At 34.8% G+C, this 21,772-nt stretch overlaps 1 protein-coding gene across 1 annotated transcript; it reads left to right on the top strand.

The window, feature by feature from the left end:
• Window positions 1-18,332: 18,332 nt before the first annotated feature.
• LOC131638134 (pectinesterase-like) lies at window positions 18,333-21,772 on the top strand. Its single transcript, XM_058908683.1, has 3 exons — window positions 18,333-19,363; window positions 19,585-19,745; window positions 20,992-21,772. Exons 1-3 carry the CDS (start codon window positions 18,531-18,533, stop codon window positions 21,684-21,686), a joined length of 1,689 nt encoding a protein of 562 aa, XP_058764666.1. The 5' UTR covers window positions 18,333-18,530; the 3' UTR covers window positions 21,687-21,772.

The following is a 21,772-nucleotide window of genomic DNA, read 5'->3' on the forward strand; positions in this document are numbered from 1 at the left end:
ATATGCATACGATTGGAAAGCGAGAAACATTCTAATCTCAGCTCTAGGAGTTGATGAATACTATCGCGTTTCCCATTGTAGATCCGCTAAAGCTATGTGGGACACATTGCAAGTTGCCCACGAGGGAACGGATGATGTCAAACTAGCTAGGATCAATACGTTAACTCAAGAGTTCGAACTCTTCCACATGGAAGATGGTGAATCCATCGAAAACATGCAGAAGAGATTCGTTCACCTGAAAAATCGGTTAAATTCTCTTGATAGACCTGTTTCTAATGCAGTTGCTACTAACAAAATCTTAAGATGCTTGAACAGGTAATGGCAACCCAAGGTTACAGCAATAAAGGAAGCAAATGATCTAAACACCTTAGACATTACCACTCTCTTTGGTAAACTAGAGGAACATGAACAACACCTTAAATGCCTTGACATGCATGAGAAAAGGGCAAAGAAAGAAAAGAACATGGAGAAAGAGGTAGAGAAGAAGTCAATAGCTCTAAAAGATTCAAGCTCCAAGACCTCAAGACAAGAGCTAGAGGATAGTGATACAAGTGATGACGAAGACTCCGATGATGAGGAAATGGGACTGTTTGTGCGAAGATACAACAAATATCTAAAGAAAAATGGAGCAAAACATTCTGACAAAGGCTTGATCAACTATAGAAAGCAATCAAACAAGTTCAAACAAGATGACGACAACAAAGGAAAAATCAAAGGCCCTTGCTTTAATTGTGGGAAAGCCGGTCACTACAAACCGGATTGTCCATACCTTAAGAAGGAAAAAGAGAAGAACCAAAGCAAAGGTCATAACAAATCTAAGAGAGCCTACATAGCATGGGAAAGTGATTCATCTAGTGAAAACTCATCAAGTGATGAAGAAGAATCAGCAAACTTATGCCTTATGGCTCATCAACACAAGAAAAAGAAAGCTGTAAGTCATCTTAAACCTGAACTCATAGATAAGGTATCTCATTCTCAACTAAAACTTGCTTTTGAAGAATTACATAGAGATGCAATTGAAGCTTTCAAACTTTTGGCCTCAAATAAGAAAATCTTTTCATATCTTGAATCAAAAGTTGAGAAAACCGAAAAGGATATGGAAGCTTTAAAACAATCTATGCTAGACATTCAAAAGGATAAAGTTGAAATAGATCCTACATCATGGTTTGGTTGTGAGACATGTCACATTTGGCAAAAAGAAGTAAGAGATCTAAAAGCCAAGTTAGACAAGGCTCTACAACCAAAAGTGACCTTTGCGGTTGATCCAAATAAGTTCAAAAGATCGTATACTCCTTTATATAGTAAATACACTTTTGTACCAAAAGCATCAACTAGCAAAACAACATATTCTCATCATATTACCTGTCATTATTGTTGCAAAAAGGGACATACCATTGAAAAATGCAAATTTAGGAGAATTTTAGTTCCTAAAGGAGTATTTCAATGGTTGCCTAAGTGCAACAAAATGTGTACTCACTACCAAGGACCCAATGAAAATTGGGGACCTCCCTCTCTAAATTAATCCTGCAGGAAAAGTGTCTTGACATTGCCGAAAGGTTGTGGTTCCTTGATAGCGGATGTTCAAGACACATGACGGGAGACCTATCTCTTTTCGTTGAGTTTCAAGCAAAGAAAAAGGGGTATGTCACCTATGGAGATAACAATCGGGGAGCCATACTTGGTAAAGGAAGTGTAGGTAACCCTTCTACCACTACTATAACTGATGTGCTGCTAGTAGAAGGCCTTAAACATAATCTTTTAAGTATAAGTCAATTGTGTGACAAAGATTTTAAAGTAATGTTTACGAATTCTGGCTGCACAATAGAACATACTAAGAAAAGAGACATTATGTTTAAGGGCTTAAGAGTAAACAACATCTACATGCTAAACCTGGATGAGGTATCTAAGTCTAGTACCAAGTGTCTAATTGCTCTAGGCGAAGACTCATGGCTTTGGCATAGACGTCTCGCCCACATAAATTTTGACTTACTTAATAAAGTTGTCACAAAAGATTTAGTAATCGGCTTACCTAAAATGAAGTTTTCAAAAGATCATCTATGTGATGCTTGTCAAAAGGGAAAGCAAACAAAAATCTCTTTTAAATCAAAGAACGTGGTTTCAACATCACGCCCTCTTGAACTACTACACATGGATCTCTTTGGCCCTTCAAGGACTAAAAGCATAGGTGGAAACACCTATGGTTTTGTCATTGTCGATGATTACTCTAAATTTTGTTGGACAATCTTTCTACCTAGTAAGGATCAAACTTTTCCAGCTTTCACACAATTTGCAAGATTATGTCAAAACAAAATGAACAACAAAATAGTTGCAATTCGAAGTGATCACGGTGGAGAGTTTGAAAACTATCTTTTTGAAAAATACTGTGATAAACATGGAATTGAGCATAACTTTTCAGCTCCTAGAACACCTCAACAAAACGGAGTAGTTGAACGTAAAAATCGGGTTCTAGAGGAGCTGGCAAGAACAATGCTGAATGAGGGTAATCTACCCAAGTATTTCTGGGCTGACGCGATTAGTACCGCATGTTATGTTTTGAATAGGATAACAATACGTCCTATACTGAACAAAACTCCCTATGAATTACTAAAAGGTAGAAAACCAAATGTATCTCATCTCCATGTATTCGGTTGCAAGTGTTTTGTCTTGAACAATGGTAAGGATAATCTTGGTAAATTCGATGCTAAAGCTGATGAGGGCATATTCCTTGGTTACTCACAATCTAGCAAAGCATATCGAGTATATAATAAGAGATTACTTATAGTAGAAGAGTCAGTACACGTGTCTTTTGATGAATCTTATACAAAATATGTCGAGAAAGGTCTTTCGTTTAATGGTGCAGGTCCATCCACTGAAGACATTGTCAAAGATAAGGAAGACGAGAATGAAAGTATTGTAAAGAAAGATGCTGAGAGAGAGAAAGATGAGTCTCATGATGAAAATGAAAAAGAAAGCATCTCAAACAATGAAGAACTTCCTAAGGCCTGGACAAATGTGAAAGACCATCCAATTGACAATATAATAGGAGACATCTCAAGGGGCGTTACAACACGCTCAAAGATAAGTAACTTCTGTCATCATTTTGCTTTTGTTTCACAAGTTGAGCCGAAAAACGCTAAGGATGCATTACTTGATGAGCATTGGCTAATGGCCATGCAAGAAGAATTAAACCAATTTAAACGGAATGATGTTTGGGACTTAGTCCCTCATCTGGGAGATCATCAAGTAATAGGCACTAGATGGGTTTTTCGTAACAAACTTGATGAAAACGGCGTTATTACTAGAAACAAAGCGAGATTAGTTGCCCAAGGTTATAATCAAGAGGAAGGTATTGATTATGAAGAGACATACGCTCCTGTAGCATGTCTCGAAGCTATTCGTCTCTTACTTGCTTATGCGTGTTCTAAAGACTTCAAACTATTCCAAATGGATGTTAAAAGTGCTTTTCTAAATGGCTATATAAATGAAGAAGTCTATGTTGCTCAGCCACCCGGCTTTGAGAATTACATGTACCCAACTCATGTTTATAAGCTGAAACGTGCTCTATACGGTCTTAAACAAGCCCCTCGGGCTTGGTACGAACGTTTGAGCAAATTTCTTCTTAGTCAAGGGTACTCTAGGGGTAAAGTTGACACTAATCTCTTTATTAAAAGAAAAGATAAAGATGTTCTCTTAGTCCAAGTTTATATAGATGATATTATATTTGGGTCGACTAATGCAAAACTTGTCAAAGATTTTTCTAAGCTTATGCAGAGTGAATTTGAGATGAGTCTCATGGGTGAGCTAAATTTCTTCCTTGGCCTACAAATCAAGCAACTCAGTCATGGAACGTTTGTAAATCAAACTAAATACTGTACGGAGCTGCTCGAAAGATTTGGAATGAGTGAAGCGAAGGAAATTGACACACCTATGGCAACAAATACTAATCTAGACAAAGATGAGAAATGTAAAGAGGTTGACGTAAAATTGTACCGAGGTATGATAGGTTCACTATTGTATCTTACTGCCTCAAGACCAGACATTATGTTTAGTGTGTGTATGTGTGCAAGATATCAATCTTGTCCAAAAGAATCTCACTTAAAAGCTGTCAAAAGAATTCTGCGATACTTACGTGGAACTACTACATATGGCCTATGGTATCCAGAGGGAAATGAGTGCCATTTGGTAGGATTCTCCGATTCAGATTTTGCTGGCTGCAAATCCGATAGAAAAAGCACCAGTGGAACATGTCATCTATTCTCAAATTCATTGATAAGTTGGCATAGCAAGAAACAAGTATCGGTTGCATTATCTACTGCTGAGGCAGAATATGTAGCTGATGGAAGCTGCTGTGCACAAATATTATGGCTCAAGCAACAACTTCATGACTTTGGTATTAAGCTTGATCGTATACCTATCATGTGCGACAACACAAGTGCCATAAACTTGAGTAAAAATCCTGTCTTACACTCACGCACCAAGCATATTGAAATAAGACATCACTTCCTACGAGATCATGTAGAGAAAGGAGACGTTACATTTGAACATGTAGAAAGCAAGAAGCAACTAGCCGACATCTTCACCAAACCTCTAGCAACGGAGCAATACTTGAATTGGGGATACTCGATATCTCCAATTTGGGCTAATTACGTTTGTTCTCTCTTAATATTATTCCTTTACTTTATATATATTTTTTCTGCTAACATTTCTCTTAGCGTAAAGGTAGTTCATTATCAAGCCAGTTGTCATTCCACATTGACTAAAGGCTGCCACTAAAGTTGACACCTACATATTGAGAAAGCGGTAACGTAATTGTTGTTCACTTCCAAAAATATTATTGATACTATAATATGCTATCAATTAACATGCTTATAGTGACTTCATACATATATCTCTCTTGCTCATATATGTGTCTCATCTTTAATACACCTTTAAACATATTTGGCTCTCATGCTATCACTATCTACCTTTTATCTACTATACTATGAATGCTAGCGTGTTATCTATGTTTCTCTCGTTACTCTCCTCTGCTGTTTTTCTTGTATCTCTTTTGATGTTGTCAAAGGGGGAGATAGATGCTGAGTGTACGGGGGAGCTCAGCTGAGTAAATAGATGCTGAGTGTACGGGGGAGCTTTTACCACTTATTGCCAAAGCTTCTACTACCGGTTTGCCATCATCAAAAAGGGGGAGTATGTGAATACAAGATCACACTCACAAAGATGTTTTTGATTCATGGCAAACTCAACAAGCATACAAGCAACAAGGTACAAGCAGAAGAACTCAAAGAAAAGCAAGCTTTGGTCACTCATAACAGAGCAGGTCGACCTACTATGCATACAGGTCGACTCAACACAAGCAAAATAAGAGGAACTCAGAGAATCAGCAGTCAGGTCGACCTACTCCCAACACAGGTCGACCTAAAATGAAGAAATTTACATATCATTCTGCTAGGTCGACCTACACAACAACTAGGTCGACCTAATCTGAGAAAAATTCCTCAAAACGCATCTGAAGTGGATTCTGGTCGACCTACTTCTTTGACAGGTCGACCTAACTGGGAACAAATGACATCCAAAGGATATACAGCTCTGTTAGGTCGACCCAGCCCTAAATTAGGTCGACCTATCTGATCAAAACTGACTTCCAAAGGATATGCAGCTCTGTTAGGTCGACCCAGCCCTAAATTAGGTCGACCTATCTGATCAAAACTGCCAAAATTTCTGGTTTTCTCTGCATCAACTGAAAAGCTCTCATATATATTGTCCAAGGTTCAATTATTGAAAACAACACCAACGACTGAAAGATACACAAAGGCTTCTCATCTTCGTTCTTCGTCATCTCCAACACAATTACACATAATCATTCTTGCGTTGAGGGTTAGTGATCGAGTTCGATAACGTCCATGGAACGGAATTGAAGATTCCTAGTGGGTGAAGATTTGTGGGGTTTTTGGTGAATAAAATCCGAGGGTTTTGTCCTCCAAGATAGGTGTTTCTTGGGGGTTTTTATCAAGAGGTTTCATCGAGGATCCATCTAAGTGTGAAGATTGAAGAACAAGGGTTCAAGGCAATTCAAGACACTGCAGAAAAGGGATCAAGTGAAGCTCTTGGATCACCTTGATCTGACTCAAGATTAAGGGGGAAGAAAATTCAAAGGATCGACAAATTTGGTTTATTGTTTATCGCTTTGTTTTCTTCTTTGTATATACTACTTTCAACATTAATGGAAGATTTCCCAATTTCAATTTGGAATTGGGGGCAGACGTAGTCGTAGCGAGGACGATCGACGAACTGCCTGAACAAATATCGTGTTCTTGTCGCTTTTATCTTTTCATTTACGTTCTGTTCATATTTGGTCATAATTGCAAAATTGATTAACGATTCAAGTGTTAAAATTGTGAATTAAAGTTCTGCATAAACATCACAATTCACCACATCTTGAATCATCATCAATTTGAACATTATCACCAAGTGTTTGTCGTTTTGCTTATTCCACTATTACTGCATTGCAAACCAAAGTTTGTCAATTTAGAAGATAATTGATTTTCAGCTGTGAAACGTATTGATTCGATAACATATCACTTCATCATTAATCTCAATTATCTTGTGGTTTTGTCACATATACAACCCTTGCAATAACGGTCCGGAATAGACGCAAGTCGATTCAGAACCGCTTTCGCTTTAGTTCGAAATAATTCCGAAAAACTCTGTGAGATCTATTCACCCCCCCTCTAGATCCTCAGGCCAGCGTCTAACAAAGGTTTCTCTCTTCCACCTTGCAAGAAAGAAAGAGAGAAGCGGCTTCTAAAAAATGATTATTAGATTAAAACCAATCAACTTACTTTTATGGTAATTGATTCCAAGACTCGAAACAAGTTCAAAAGCCCTAAGCACCACCTTAACCGCCCAAACATGCTTCCAACTCCCATCTCCCACAATTAAAGTATCATCTGAAAATTGAAGAATATCCACCCAACAAGCTCCCTTGATAGCAAATCTTTCAAACTCCCCCACTTCAATTGATTGCCTCACTATACCCGTTAAGCCTTCCGCCATCAATAATTATATATTTAATTATAAAAAACTTGTATCTCCACTTTATTTAATATTAAAATTGTGCATTTGTATATTTAAATAGAAGCCATTAAAAATTTAATTATTAATTATAATAAAAGTCTTTTTCATTTTATATAAGTTAATAAAACAATTTTAAAAAATTGAATTACCAAATAAATTTTTTATTTTCCCATTTTTAAAACTGTTTTGAAAAATTATTTTACCGAATAAATATTTTTATTTTTCTCATCTCTAAAACAGTTTTGAAAAATTATATTACCAAACAAATTATTTTTTTAGGTGTTCTCTTCTTACAAATATTTTTCTGGCAAAATACCCTTTTTCGTCCTTTAACTTTGACTCGGGATCCATTTTAGTCCTTAAACTTTTAAAAAGACCAGTTTAATCCTTTATCTTTTCTAACTGGGTCACATTTATCCTTTCCGTTAGTTCTGTTAGTCAAAGTCAAATAAAATAGCCACGTTGAATACACATGACTCTTACGTGGATATTATGTGGCTGATGTGGAGATTTATTTAAGAAAAAAATATATATTTTAATTTCTTGGGTTTTATTTTTATGGATATTATGTGAAGAATGAGAGATGACCCATGGATTCATCTTCACCGCCATAAACTTCATCGCCTCCAATCATCTCCGATAAACCAATAAATCCTATTCTTCTTACCACCAATCAATCACAGTCGCCACCACCATCAGATTTGTTCTTTTCCTTAGCTATCGTTCCTTTTCTTACTAAATCTTATCTCACCTCAGATTTGCTCCTAAGCTGAAATCTGGGTTGCTTCATCTACTCAAGAACCGAAGGAAGGCGTAGTGGAGCGGTATACAAGAAACATGGCCGAGTAGGAACGATGAAGTCGAAAACCCTTTTGGAGAGTGTATATACGGTACAAATCAGATCTTACCTTACTTGAAGCAACGAGTAGCAACGACGAAGTGGGAAACCCTTTTGGGGATTTATTGAAAGAGGAAACAAATGTACTGATAAATCGTATGCCCAGATCGAATGGAAATTACTTTTCTGTGATGTTTGATGTTATTTTATAGAATGAAGATTAGTAATGAGTTTTTATGAATTAATGAGTTTTACAACTGAGTTTTATTCTTCTGCTAGGAATTGATCATGAAGTTTCAATCTTATGCTTCTGGAAAAAACTAAGTTTTACAACAAAACTGCTAATCAATTTTATCATTTATTTTTCTTCTTTAGGAAATGTAATAATAGATACAATAATGGTATGTATGATGGTTCAAGTATTGTTTGTTAAATCGTCTAAAGATTTCAAAAAATATTGGAGACATGATTTTTATTAAATAAAATTCTAACTAGTATATTATAATTATTGTTGCTTTACACTTTAATTTTTTACAGTCATAATATGTAATATAAAGATTTAAATTAAAAATTGTTGAAGAAAAACAATTGTTTTCTATATTTTGTATTTTAATTTATGTTCACATATTTTAATTTGGGGAAGAACAAATTTTGTATTTTCTGGGTTTAAGGAAGAACATGGTGCAATGAAGAAGATGGTGGTGAAGAAGAAATGCCACATCAGATGCCACAGGGGCAATATTTGACACCGTTACTGAAAAATTGACGGAAAGGACTAAAGTGGCGCTGTTTGAATATATAAGGATCAAAATGGTCTTTTTAAAAGTTTAAGGACTAAAATGGACCCCGAGTTAAAGTTAAAGGACGAAAAAGAATATTTTGCCTATTTTTTTAAAACAGTTTTATAAAACATTTAAAAACAAAAAACAAAATCGATTCAAACGGGCCGTAATGACAAAGTAATATATACTTCACAAATCCTTTTCAAAACAATATTGTTTAGACACACAGGTCGTTTGCCTTGCCAACGAGGTTGCATATTTCTGGTCCAACAAGTAACGTGGAGGGAACACACCTAGATGAAAATGACATAAAAATTTAAAGGAGTGCTGAATTTAGTTGCATGCGCTGCTCTTGTTTTAGATCTATGCACGGATCTTGTGCAGTCGCATTCACTCTCAAACTCGGTAATAAAACCTCGATATTAATTACTATTTAAAAAAGTTACGATGTTTATTAATTACAAAATGAATTTTTAAGAGAAATAAATATTTAGTATAGTTCATGCACGTGAATGAAGCACACTTTATAAATGGTCCAATGAAAATATTGTTTAAAGAAAATGAAGTGATAGTAAATAAAAGCCATGCTGCTAAGTGCTACCGACACTTTGACATAGTCGTCGCAAAATACGGAAGAACGATAATGTTACCTTCTTTTATATATCTCCTCGTTAATGCATTGGGGCCATGCTATAATATCAAAACCTAATATTTAGTTTGAAACTTCGAACTATGGTGGTGAATGAAAATTATATATATTTCTAGGTAAGAATTTATTGCGCTTAGATAGTCCTTGAAGAATTGGAAAAGTAAAAGAAAAAATAATTGTTATTTTAAGTCAGACTCTCCTTTATAGCACGAACATAATAAGATCAACTGCAAGCCGTAAGAATACAGCCTAATATGAGAAGAACCTTACTTTTTAGTATGCCTCCAAATTGCTTTTGGATAGCTAGGGACCAGGGAATTTGGAATTTGTGGTGCAGCCTGCTACATGCCAAAACAGTAAAATAATTTGGGGCTAGCTTCTTTTTATTTAGTGGATAAATTTTGTGAGTACTTGAATAACAAGATTGATTCAGTATGTTTAAAGACAACCCCAGTTTCAATTTTGGTGAAAGACATGTTGAGTAGTTTGGTTTTTTGTTTGGTCTTTGAATTAGTTCCATATTACTTGAGATGCAAGTAAAGTTATTTGTACTTGACACTTGTCTATATAAAGCCTTGAGCTTACGCAATTATGTTAGAGTATATCGACTTTTTTTCTCTAAAACGACACTCATTTTAAAACGGAGAGAGTATCAATTATTTTGGTTGGAATCCTAACTTGTCAAACTGAAAGCTGCAGTTCTTCAGTTACAACGCTAATTATTTTTCGTGTCTTTCTTCCTTCTTTGCTCTTGAAACTTTTCCAGTTCCTTGTTCTTGCATTAATCTCTTTCACAGTGATTGAATCTTCGAAATTCATTTAGCATAACATTCTCAAGTTCAATGGTTTCTGACCACTCATTACTACGAAAAACATATTTTCCTTGTCTCATTCAAGTTGGAGAAGAGATGATGGAGTTTTAAAATTTATTAGTGAAATAAATGATGTTTTTGAGTTTTGTTTATGAAAGAAATGATATTTTTGAGTTTGATTTAATTAAAAAATAAAGTGTCGTAAATGAAAGACAACGTTTGGAGGTAGAAAATGAATTTCGTCTAAGTTGGAAGTTCGTCTAAATTTTAGGTTTCACGCAGATCACTAATAGTAGTGTCTTGAACATTGATAATCACGAATTAGACAACTAAGATTTGTTTCAGGACAGTGAAGAAACTCAATAAGCGCGCTACAAACAACAATGGTTATATTAAATAACCGTTGTTGTATGTTTATTTAATAAAATATAAAAAATGCAGCAGTAGAACAACAACAACAACAAGATTCGAACTCACGACAATGCGCTACATACAACAATGGTTGTATTAAACAACTGTTGTTGTATGCCATTTGATAAAATATAAAAAATGCAGCAGTAAAACAACAACAACAAGATTCGAACTCATGACTATGCATCACTTTTTATCACAGTTAGAATTTCAACATGTGGTGAAAAGTGACTTAAAATAAATAAAAAACAAAATTGTAGGTGCTAAATGAAAATAAAAGAAAAACGTCTAATTGATTAGATTCTACCTTGGTGGATCCTTTGGCCGTGGTGAAGTAAAATTTGGTGGCGTTACAAAAAGTACTTTTTGTAGTAGAGATTCGATGATGTTGGAGGAGAACCTGCTTCGATCAAAGAAGTATTGGGGTTTGATTAAGAGTGGCATTATCGTTGCACCTACATATGCAACTCTAAGACAATTAAAGGTTGTTGAGGAAAGAAAATTGTGTGATTTGACGGCCAGTAATTACTTGTTTTAGTCCATTGTTCGATCGATCACATCGATCATTCTTGTGTGCAATACAGCTAAAGACATTCGAGATGCCATGCTCTAAGTATCAAGAACCCTTCAAAGTTAAACAGTCTCATTTATAGGCAATGCGTAGAGAGTTTGAGGTTCTATGCGTCCAAAGTTAAACAATTGTTGAATAATTAGCAAGAACGCTTGCTATTGTAAATCGTATGACAACACATGGAGAAAGAATGGAGTAAACCTTGGTTGTTGATAAAATCTCGAGGTCCGTGACAACAAAATTCAACTATGTTGTTTGCTCTATTGAAGAATCCAATGATGTCACAACAATTTCCATTAATGAATTACATAGTAGCTTGCTTGTGCATGAACAAAGAATGGAGGGTCAGAAAGATTTCATTTAAGAACAAGCTCTCAAAGTCTCCAATGAAGGAAGAGGAAATGGGAGAGGAAGAGGAAAATTCACTGTTAGAGGTCGAGGAAAAGTTAGCCATAGCATAGAATCTGTTGAGTGATACAAGCTTCATAAGCTAGAACACTATTAAAGTGAGTTCCATAGTTGGAAGAAAACTCCAAATTTGTAAATTCAATGATGAATAAGAGATGATTTTGATGGCCAAATATGGATCAAGAAGAGGTATTATATGAGATGTTTTGTATCTATACTTTGGATGAAGCAACTGAAAGAACAAGATTGCTTCTACATCTGGCCTTAAGTTTTGATGATAACTTTACATGTTATCTTAAAGAACAATTGTGCAATCCTATGGTTTATGTCTAGTGTGTAGCTTTTTTTAAATAGGTTCTAACTCTGGTAAGAAGGCGTGTGACGTCATCAAACTCTGAACTCAACACTCTGGAAGAATACCTTTAATATGTTACAAAGTAAGTCAAGATTCTGGAATGCTTCTTTTGCAATGGTTCTAAGGAACGTTAGTACAAGAGCTTCTGATCGTGACTTAACAAGGAAGCTTTAGAGGCCTTATAAAGTTTTGCTTCTGTTATCCCAAGTTCTGAAGATGCTGAAGATAAGATTCTATTGAACAAGTTCTGAAGATCTGAAGACATTACTTCTAAAGACTAAGTGCTGAGACTCTGAAGACAAGGTTCTGCTGGACAGTTCTGAAGACTCAAAGACTTAGGTTAAGAAAACTCAAGTTATGGTCCTTCTACAACACGCTTCAGTCAACTTACATCAGAAGGCTCTAAAGATATATAAGACAAAGATCAAGAATGGATCACGTGAGATGGTGAGTATAAAAGTACAAAGTACACTATGACCTCTACTCTTATAGGGTGGCGTAAGAACTGTCTTTTCTGTACTTGTTATCTACCATTCCCACCTTGAACGTTGGGAACATTACAACTGGATTTGTGTTTCCTATGCTACCCTCCAACGAATATATTTCTTCAGCTATAAAAAGAAGACTTGGAATAATTTGAAATCAACTATTCGATTCTACAAAACTACACCAAAGTGATGCACAAACTCTGTTGAAATATTCTTTGTATAGTTTTGTATTTTTAGCAAGAAGCTTTTGTTCATATCTTGCTTTTAAAACTTTTGTGTTGTTGTACTTAAACATTGTGTAATCTGCTTATTATAAGCATCTTTGCATTCACACCTTTGTAATCAACGGTTATTGATAGGTTCCTTAAGAGACTAGGTGTAGTCAAAATTCTCAAGAAGATTTTGGTTGCGGACATAATGGTTTGGAAATAAGGATCGGCTGAAATTTTTGGGGTTTTCAATAAGGTTGATCGGACTTAGTGTGGTTGTCTTCAGTTTGACATTAAGGATCAGCTGAACTTGTTGTGGTTGTCAATAAGGTTGGTCAGACTTCGTGTAATTGTCTATGACTTGACATTAAGGATCGATGACTTGTTAGACTTGTCAACAAGGTTGATCAGACTTATTGTGGTTGTCTGTAATATGTTTGGTTTTAGCGGATTAAGTCCTTGTTGATAAGGAAAAATTACCTTGGCAGATGTACTAGAGTAACTTCGTTAACAGTGAACTAAAAAATTTCTTTTTGATCATATTTTCATCTCAACCACAACTTGATTACAAGCCAAATTAGGAATCGTTTAGCACTCTAATCATGTTTAGCAACTGTACAAGTCACACATTTTTCACTTCTAAGAATGTAAACGAACTGCTAAATTCTCTGATCATTACACCCCCTATAAGCATTTTGTAACACCCGGAAAAATGATTATTTGCTTAATTTAGTTGTCTGAGATAATTAATGAATTTTCGTGTTTTGGGACGATTTAGTCGGTATTTGTTTGGGATAGTGAATGGATATTCAATCGAGAATTTTAATATTTGTAGTTTTTGAAATGTTAATGAGTTAATATCTAGCATTTTGGGAATTTTTTGAGTAATTAAGATTAGACCGGAAATATAAGGCATAAAGTAGCTAAGGGAGTATGCTGAAATAAAACAATTTAATTGGGTTGAGTGAGTACACTACATGTGATTTGGTTTTGGCCCAAATTAGAGATCGCAGGGCACTTGAGGTTATTAGCCTAGGTTTCCAAATAAATTCAGTAGCATAACAATGAGAAATAGAAGAGTTGCAGATAAGAGGAAATAGGAGAAACAGAAAACACGATGAATTTGCATAGTGGGACAATCTCGGGGATTTCAATCGGAACGTTAATTAGAGCTACCTTCATTCCAAAGGTAAGGGTGGGGTTCTTGCTCTATAAATGGGAACATGATGGATTGTATGTGGTTTGGGGAATTTTATTATCTCTGTGTGTCGATTGAAATTTTCTGATGTGTATGAATAATGATGTGTTACTGTGTTAGAATTATGTTTGCAAAAATCTGTTGTTTTTCCATTATTGTTGGTTTATATTTTTGTGATTGTTTAATTGAATAGAAATTATAATCGATGATGTTTTTGTGATTGGAAATTAATCTGTAATGTTAGTGATACTGTGATGATAATTTACTGTATTGAAAACTGATACCGTAATGGAAAATTGAATCTGGGAGGAAGAAGAAAAATGCTAAGGGACGGGGGGCCTTACCTCTAGGGTGGGCGCCCCAGTCAAAAGAAAAAAATAATAAAATGTGATGGCAAGGGCCCCTTAAGCTCAGGATGGGCGCCCCCATGCTTAACTAAGGTGGGTGGGCATCCCTTAGGGCTAGGGCCAGCGCCCCTTGCTCTTAGGTGGACATTAGATTAGCACCACAGTATTATTCCAAACAAGAATATTGCGAGTTTAGGTGATGTTGTGACGTAACGCATATTATGAAATATTGTGAGTTTTGTGATTTTGCAGGAAATTAAAGTGACGATTATTTATCTATAATTATTGATATATTTTGGCGATGTAGGCGAATGCCTTGTGACGCTATTCAGTGATGTTTGTGATTTGTTGCATTTCATCAGTGTCTTGTGAATTGCATGTTTTAGCGACGGCCTTGATTTGGCAACTGTGACGTTAGCTTATGCCTATTGGAGTGCCTCTAATTATTGGAAATTGGCGATGGGGGCTGAAGCCCTGGGTACCACATGCATATTGCATAAGTCGTGTCTCATTCATTTGATTTGTTGTGAAGTTGTGTGATATAATGTGATTTGATTTTTAAACCGTCTTTGGTGGAAATTGTGAATTGAGATATATTATAACTTAAACCGTAATATACTATTTATCATGATTTCGTTTATATTGTTTTATATCTCACCCTTTATTTGTTTTCGCCGTTGCCTTTATACTGGTAACGTGCAGGTGATGCTAGTGAATGAAGATTTAGCCGCTGTTAGTCGAGCCGGTTGCCTCTCTGATACGTAGCACTCGGGGGGGACAAGAGAATATTTTCTTTAATTATTTAATTGCTGAATTTTATTATGTTTTGTTTTGGTTTATACATTGAGGATAAATTGAAAAAGATGCTACGATGATGAGACTAAAGTTTGGTGAAGTTTTATGAATTCCGCTGCAAAGTAATTTATTCGATGAAGTGTTTTTTAGGATTAAACATATGTTTTAATTTTTCCGCTTTCGTTTAAGTGTTATGTATCTATGTGAAGGCATGTTTGCCGTATGTGAATTAAATGACGAATGTGACATCCTATTTTATTGTATGAAAAATTTATACTCTGATTTTTCGAAATAAATATTCGGGTAGATTTGGGGTGTTACACATTCCATCATCTTAATCTATAAATAGAGACTCTTTCTATTTCATTTCTCAAGCTTTAGAGAGCCAGAAACACCTTGACAAATTCACTCCAAATCTCCATCTTCTCTCAATTCGTTTTCACATTTCCAAAGATTTTCAATCCATTTTTTAATTCCTACTAGAATCCTTGATCTTAATTGATGCTAACCACATCAAAAGCAAGCCAAATCATGCACTGAATCGAGCTAACCAAGTCTAGTCTCAGATCAAATGCACCATACTTCATTCAGGTAGATTAGAGCATCATTTTGAACAAAATAAAACACTAAGATGTAGTCCTTTTCATGCTGAAGCTAACTGTATCCTTGGTTGCTTTCAATTGTTCCATTTACATAGTTTATTTTTCAAATTTTGTTTTCAAGTTCTTCTGTTTTTTTCCAAAATACACATCACACAATTTGAATAAATTTACAAAATGCTTATGATTGAGAAGACGATGAAGACACAAATCCAATGGGATAAGTCTCAACTTCTATGATTCCAATTTGAGAACTACGTGTTTTTGGTTTGAATCAGGTGGTCGGAGGTTGAAGATGACTTACATATCTCTTCCAACCAATGATAGCACGCCATTTATTATTCTTTGTGTCATTTACATTAATAAACAGACTCTTGAACCTTTGAATTATAGGTATGTACCACATCACCTTGGAAGGAACACCCTTTCTAGTTACATCATCATCTTCAGCACCATTGTCCTTCTGTTTTTAGTGTAACTCCCCACACCTCAGGAACTCCTTTAAGTCTTCATACTCTTTCCTGTATAATATGTTATCATTATGACAAGTATGTATTTTGACTTAGTTCAAACCCATTGGACACAATATCTTATTGGCCTCATAACTACAGTTCGACAACGTGTTACCTTCTAAAATCATTTCTTGCAGCAATTCAAGCAATCCAATGAAACTTCTATCTGTCCACTCACATTTTGTCTTAAGATTAAATAGTATTAACAAAGTTGAAAAACTTGTAAAAAAATTGCATCCTAAACATATAGACTCTTTCATGTCTCTTTGCAAAGTATTTTTCATACGAGATTTCTTAAAAGCATCTACTCCAATATCATGAATCATATCTTCTAAAGTATCATTCATAAATTCATCATCTTCAGCTCTATGTGACACATGTCATTTTTGTCACTTCACCATGCCATACCCATTTTGTGTAATTTTGAATAATTTCATCACAACCTAAGTGTAAAATAGAAATAAACACTCCAAAATAAAACATTCCAACTACGATCCATAATCACATACAGCTTCTAAAAGTAAAATAAAAATAAAAATTCCAAAATAAAACAACAATAACAATAAACAACAACAAGTACAAATACTTGAAAAAATAACACTACATTATACCCTAAGTCTCAAAAACCATAACAACAACAACGACGATGACAACAACAATAATAACAACGAAAGCACCATTGTCGATAGTCATGGAGAAATTTTTATATACCAGAAATGTGATGATAATCAAAGAAAAGTGTTGGTTTGAGGTTCCAGCTTCCTTCCTCCTTGGAGAAGATGGTGTTTAAGTTTGTTAGGTGGAAAAGAATGGTGTTTCAGTTTGTTAGGTAGGGAAGAATGGTGCTTTGTTCGCTAAGATCCAAAAAGTGAATGAAACTTAACATTCTAATGACTGAATAAAATATTATTTAGAGTTTACATCTCGGTTTTTTGAAAAACCGAGGGAAGACAATCGAGGTAAACACTGCATTCAATTTAGTTAAATAAAATATTAATCAACATTTCATGTTGATTTTCCTAAAAAACCGAGGGATAAGATGATTTATAAAATAAAGACACAATTTTAATTCTAAATAAAGCATAACCTTTCAGGAGTTGAGAATCAAAGCTCAAATCCTGAGCTACATTTCCTGTGGATTTTCATCAAAATCGAGGGATATGATTTAACTTTAAAAAAATTAAAAATGGCATGTTTCAGGTCATGTGAACCAGTTTTTCATTGGCTGAGGTGAAAGCTTTGTCATGAAATGTATTATTTATAGTAGTACTAGTATGCAATGATGACAAAATGCTAGTTTTTTAACTTCTCAGTACCTAGTAAACATTTGTTAGCTAGTTCAATCAAACATCTTTCACTAACATACCAAATCTCAAAGGTCATAATTTGGGTTTATCGTGAAAGTATTGACTTGTTAATAATGCATTAACAATAATAGTGGAACCATCCAAAATATAAAAATTACGCATTTGAGACCCTTTAGCAATTATCAATTCACCAAGCAAAATAGTCCACATGTCATGTTCAATTCTAGTGCTATAGATTAAATAATGAAATCTACTCATAGAAAGCAAATTTAGCTTAAGTTCGGGAACATATCTCACGTTGCATAAAAAGAAATAACGGTTGTCAAACATCTTGAGTTGAACCGCTCTAATACCATGAACCTTGCAAGCTTTGTTATTAACAAGTTGAACGACTCCACTTTTTTTTAGATCCAAAGTCTCAAAGTATTTATTCATTGAACACGTGTGATAAGAAAATTTTGATTTAATGACTCAACTTTTCCCTATCTCCAACTTGTTATCACTAGCGCACAAAACTTCTCATAATCATCATTATCTAAGGACACGTGTTTCAAGGCAGATACCTCGAGTTTCTAGGACACATGTTTCACGAATGAGTTAGATCAAACTCTATTTTTATCATGATATCAGAGCCAATCGATTGGACCTTGGGTCGTTCACTATTTAAAGGAGTGTATTAAGAAGATCCTAAATTAATCTCCCTCATTGATTGGAGATAGAGTTTTTAAAAAAAATGTATATAGAGTGACACTCTTCTCTTTACAAGCAGTTTGTAAAAATGAATTACGTTAAACTCTAATATTAGACTATTGGGTCAAAGAGTGTTGATTAAAAGGTAGTGGGAGAAGATACACCACAAGTTTAAGAACTAACTAACCATATTTTTACTAAAATTAAGCTAAGAAAAATATTATACACAAAGTGACCATTTTATGAGTCTCACCTTGTAAACTAATGAAGCATATAACTTGATTGAAGATAAGATCCATCACTCATCAAATTAAGTATCTTATACTGTCTCACTGAGATCCACAGAGAAAATAAGAGTCACCACTATATCTCATTTATGCACTCAACCACCCTATTTATAATTCTCAATCACCCACTCACAAACACACTATAAACTCACTCTCATACACCCACTTTCTATTACAATCATTCTCTCATCCTTAACCATGAGAGGAAAACCAGCATTGCTAGCTCTTATACCAATCCTCACCACAGTTTTTGTTCTTCTATTTTCAGTAACCAATTTCTCAAAACTAGCAACAACAAAAACAACCAAACATCTTCATTTCCAAAACCATCTCCAAGTAGCCAATTCAGCATGCGAAGGAACACTCTATCCAGACCTTTGTGTCTCAACTTTATCCACATTCCCAGATCTTACCAAAAAAACAATCCCACAGTTGATTTCTTCCATCCTCAACTACACCATAAAAGAAGTTAAACAATCTTCCTCCAATGTCACAGGTCTTCGAGTCCGAACCAGAAGCCTCAAAAAAACACTCGAGCAAAGAGCTCTTGAAGATTGCGCGAATCTCTTCGACACCACAATTGCAGAACTCAAAACAACCATTTCTGATCTCTCTCAAACTCCAAGTCCAACCACAATAGGTTCCACCGATAAACGCAACTGTCAAACGCTACTCAGCGGCGCAATGACGAACATGTACACATGTTTGGATGGTTTTGCGTATAGTAAAAGTAACATAAGACACAAAATTGAGAACAGGTTGTATGATATCTCCAAACACGTTAGTAATACACTTGCCATGTTGAAGAAAGTCCCCGGAGTGAAGTCCAAAACTTCGAACTCCGAGGCTTTTCCTGAATATGGCGAGGTGAAAGACGGCTTTCCTTCGTGGCTGACCAATAAAGATCGGAAGCTACTACAAGTTGCAGTAAATCAAACCAAATTTAATCTGGTGGTTGCTAAAGATGGTACAGGAAATTTTACTACTATAGGAGAAGCATTGTCTGCAGCTCCAAATTCTAGCACAACTAGGCAAGTAATACTTAACGCACACTCAGAGTCAGATCCTCGACAGTTGAATAATACTCCAGATGTAATAATAGTTAAATATTTTATACATCTGGAGCATCATGCTTCAACTGTCGGGAATCTAATTTTATTTTAATATTAAATTAGTCTATATAATTGCATGCGTCAGTGTCAATATATTTATATTAATTGATTATTTATGTGATTTTTTTTAATTTTGATAGGTTTGTTATATATATAAAAGCCGGAGCTTATTTGGAGAATGTGGAAGTGATAAGGAAAAAGCCTAATTTGATGTTTGTTGGAGATGGAATTGGGAAGACAGTTGTGAAGGCAAGTAGAAATGTGGTAGATGGGTGGACCACTTTTCAATCAGCTACTTTTGGTAAGTAATTGATTACAACAACTTATTACTTCTAGCTTTTTTTACTAGTAATTTTTCTCTTTTTAGATAAAGTTTTTTCTTTTCTAAAAGGCAAAACGAATATATTGACTAACAGTAAAACAAAGTAAAAAAGGAGAATTTTCTGTTTTGGATTCAAAGATTCAACAGTGATGAATTTTTAACAATGATTATTATAAAACAAACATGCATCCATGCAGCAGATCTGAGATGTTTTTTCTAGTTTATAGATCGGAATCACGGACCAATGTTCTTTTCTGACAAACCACAACATGTATGATTTTTTTTTTCATTTCTTACAAGTTCGATTATGAATTTATGTGGCTAATCTTCAAGGGTTACTTAAAAAAAAATATTAACCGACACTTTTTTTTAATTTTCTTCTCTTTATAATTTTATGTCTTTTCACTTTATTTATTTAGTATCATATTTTATTTTATTTTATTTATCTCCTTATGAGGCGTGAGAAAATATTTTTTTATTAAAAAAATTTGTCCCATATAAAAATCTATGTCGGTGTATGGGTCCATGCATTTACTTTTAACAAAAATCCAAACCAGAATTGGCAGCTGTACACAAATTTCCATTATCAATCAGATCCAAGCAAGAATGTACAGAGATTTATGTTGCCCACCAAAGAAAAGGTCACCATTTTCTTAAAAAAATTATCATGCATTATTAAAAAATATAATTTTAGTCAACTATAAACTTTTGGGAGACAAGGAAAGTATAGTTGTTAAACTTAATTAACGTCAATTAAGTATGAGATTTCAATCAAGCTAAATAAAGCAATGTTGGTTAGCAAGTATAAAATGGTATCTTTCTCTTAAAATATCAATAACTAAACTTTTTGAGAGAAAAATGTCTTCGTTTTTAGTTACCAAAAGTGTCATTATATAAAGCACTTGATAAATACAGAATAACATGCATATAGTGATATAGTACCTATCTTTATTGCTTTCACAACATATACAAATGCACATAAGAGGAAAATGAGAGGAATTGAATTGTGTATTGTAGTGTCATTGTTATTATTATTATTATTATATGTGTTGATGCATTTATATGATATCTTTTCAACTAACAAACACCAATTAATTAATTAATTAGTTACAAATTAATTAATTAGTTACACATTAACTAATTAGTTAGTTACAAACACCATCTAATCTAAGTTCTAACTGTTCTTCAAACTTTTACAATTTTGATATTAATTTGTGGTTTTCAGCTGTTGTGGGAGACAGATTCATAGCCAAGGGTATAACCTTTGAGAACTCAGCTGGAGCTAGCAAACATCAAGCCGTGGCCGTGAGAAGCGGCGCCGATTTCTCAGCCTTCTACCAATGCAGCTTTGTTGCTTACCAAGACACTCTCTATGTCCACTCCCTCCGCCAATTCTACCGCGAATGCGACGTTTATGGCACGGTGGACTTCATCTTTGGCAACGCGGCTGTAGTTTTCCAAAACTGCAACCTATACGCGCGCAAACCCGATCCAAACCAAAAGAACCTATTCACTGCACAGGGAAGAGAAGATCCTAACCAAAACACAGGAATTTCAATCTTGAACTGTAAGGTTGCGGCTGCAGCGGATTTGATTCCGGTAAAATCAACGTTCAAGAGTTACCTCGGCCGTCCTTGGAAAAAATACTCGAGGACAGTTTATCTGAATTCTCTTATAGAGGATTTGATAGATCCGGCGGGATGGTTGGAGTGGAATGGAACATTTGCGTTGGACACATTGTACTATCGTGAGTATAATAATCGGGGTCCGGGTTCGAACACGAGTGCTAGGGTTAATTGGCCAGGTTATAAAGTTATTACTAATGCAACTGAGGCAAGTCAATTCACTGTTAGGCAATTTATTCAAGGCCCTGAGTGGTTGAACTCTACTGGTATTCCATTTTTTCTTGATTTGAGTTGAATGGTGTAATGGCAATATGGTGTTACCATTATTATGTACTATGTTTTCAAATGTGTAATAATAAAACGTCTTGAATGTGTTTTTAA

This window comes from Vicia villosa, unplaced genomic scaffold (genome assembly GCF_029867415.1).
Source record: "Vicia villosa cultivar HV-30 ecotype Madison, WI unplaced genomic scaffold, Vvil1.0 ctg.002187F_1_1, whole genome shotgun sequence".
In the NCBI taxonomy this organism is placed as follows: domain Eukaryota; kingdom Viridiplantae; phylum Streptophyta; class Magnoliopsida; order Fabales; family Fabaceae; genus Vicia; species Vicia villosa.

Excerpts from the sequence above, each read along its gene's own strand:
- LOC131638134 (XM_058908683.1), top strand. The coding sequence starts at position 18,531 with ATGAGAGGAAAACCAGCATTGCTAGCTCTTATACCAATCCTCACCACA. Across the intron at positions 19,364-19,584 it reads CCAAATTCTAGCACAACTAG|GTTTGTTATATATATAAAAG; the intron begins GCAAGTAATACT and ends TAATTTTGATAG. Across the intron at positions 19,746-20,991 it reads TTTTCAATCAGCTACTTTTG|CTGTTGTGGGAGACAGATTC; the intron begins GTAAGTAATTGA and ends TGTGGTTTTCAG.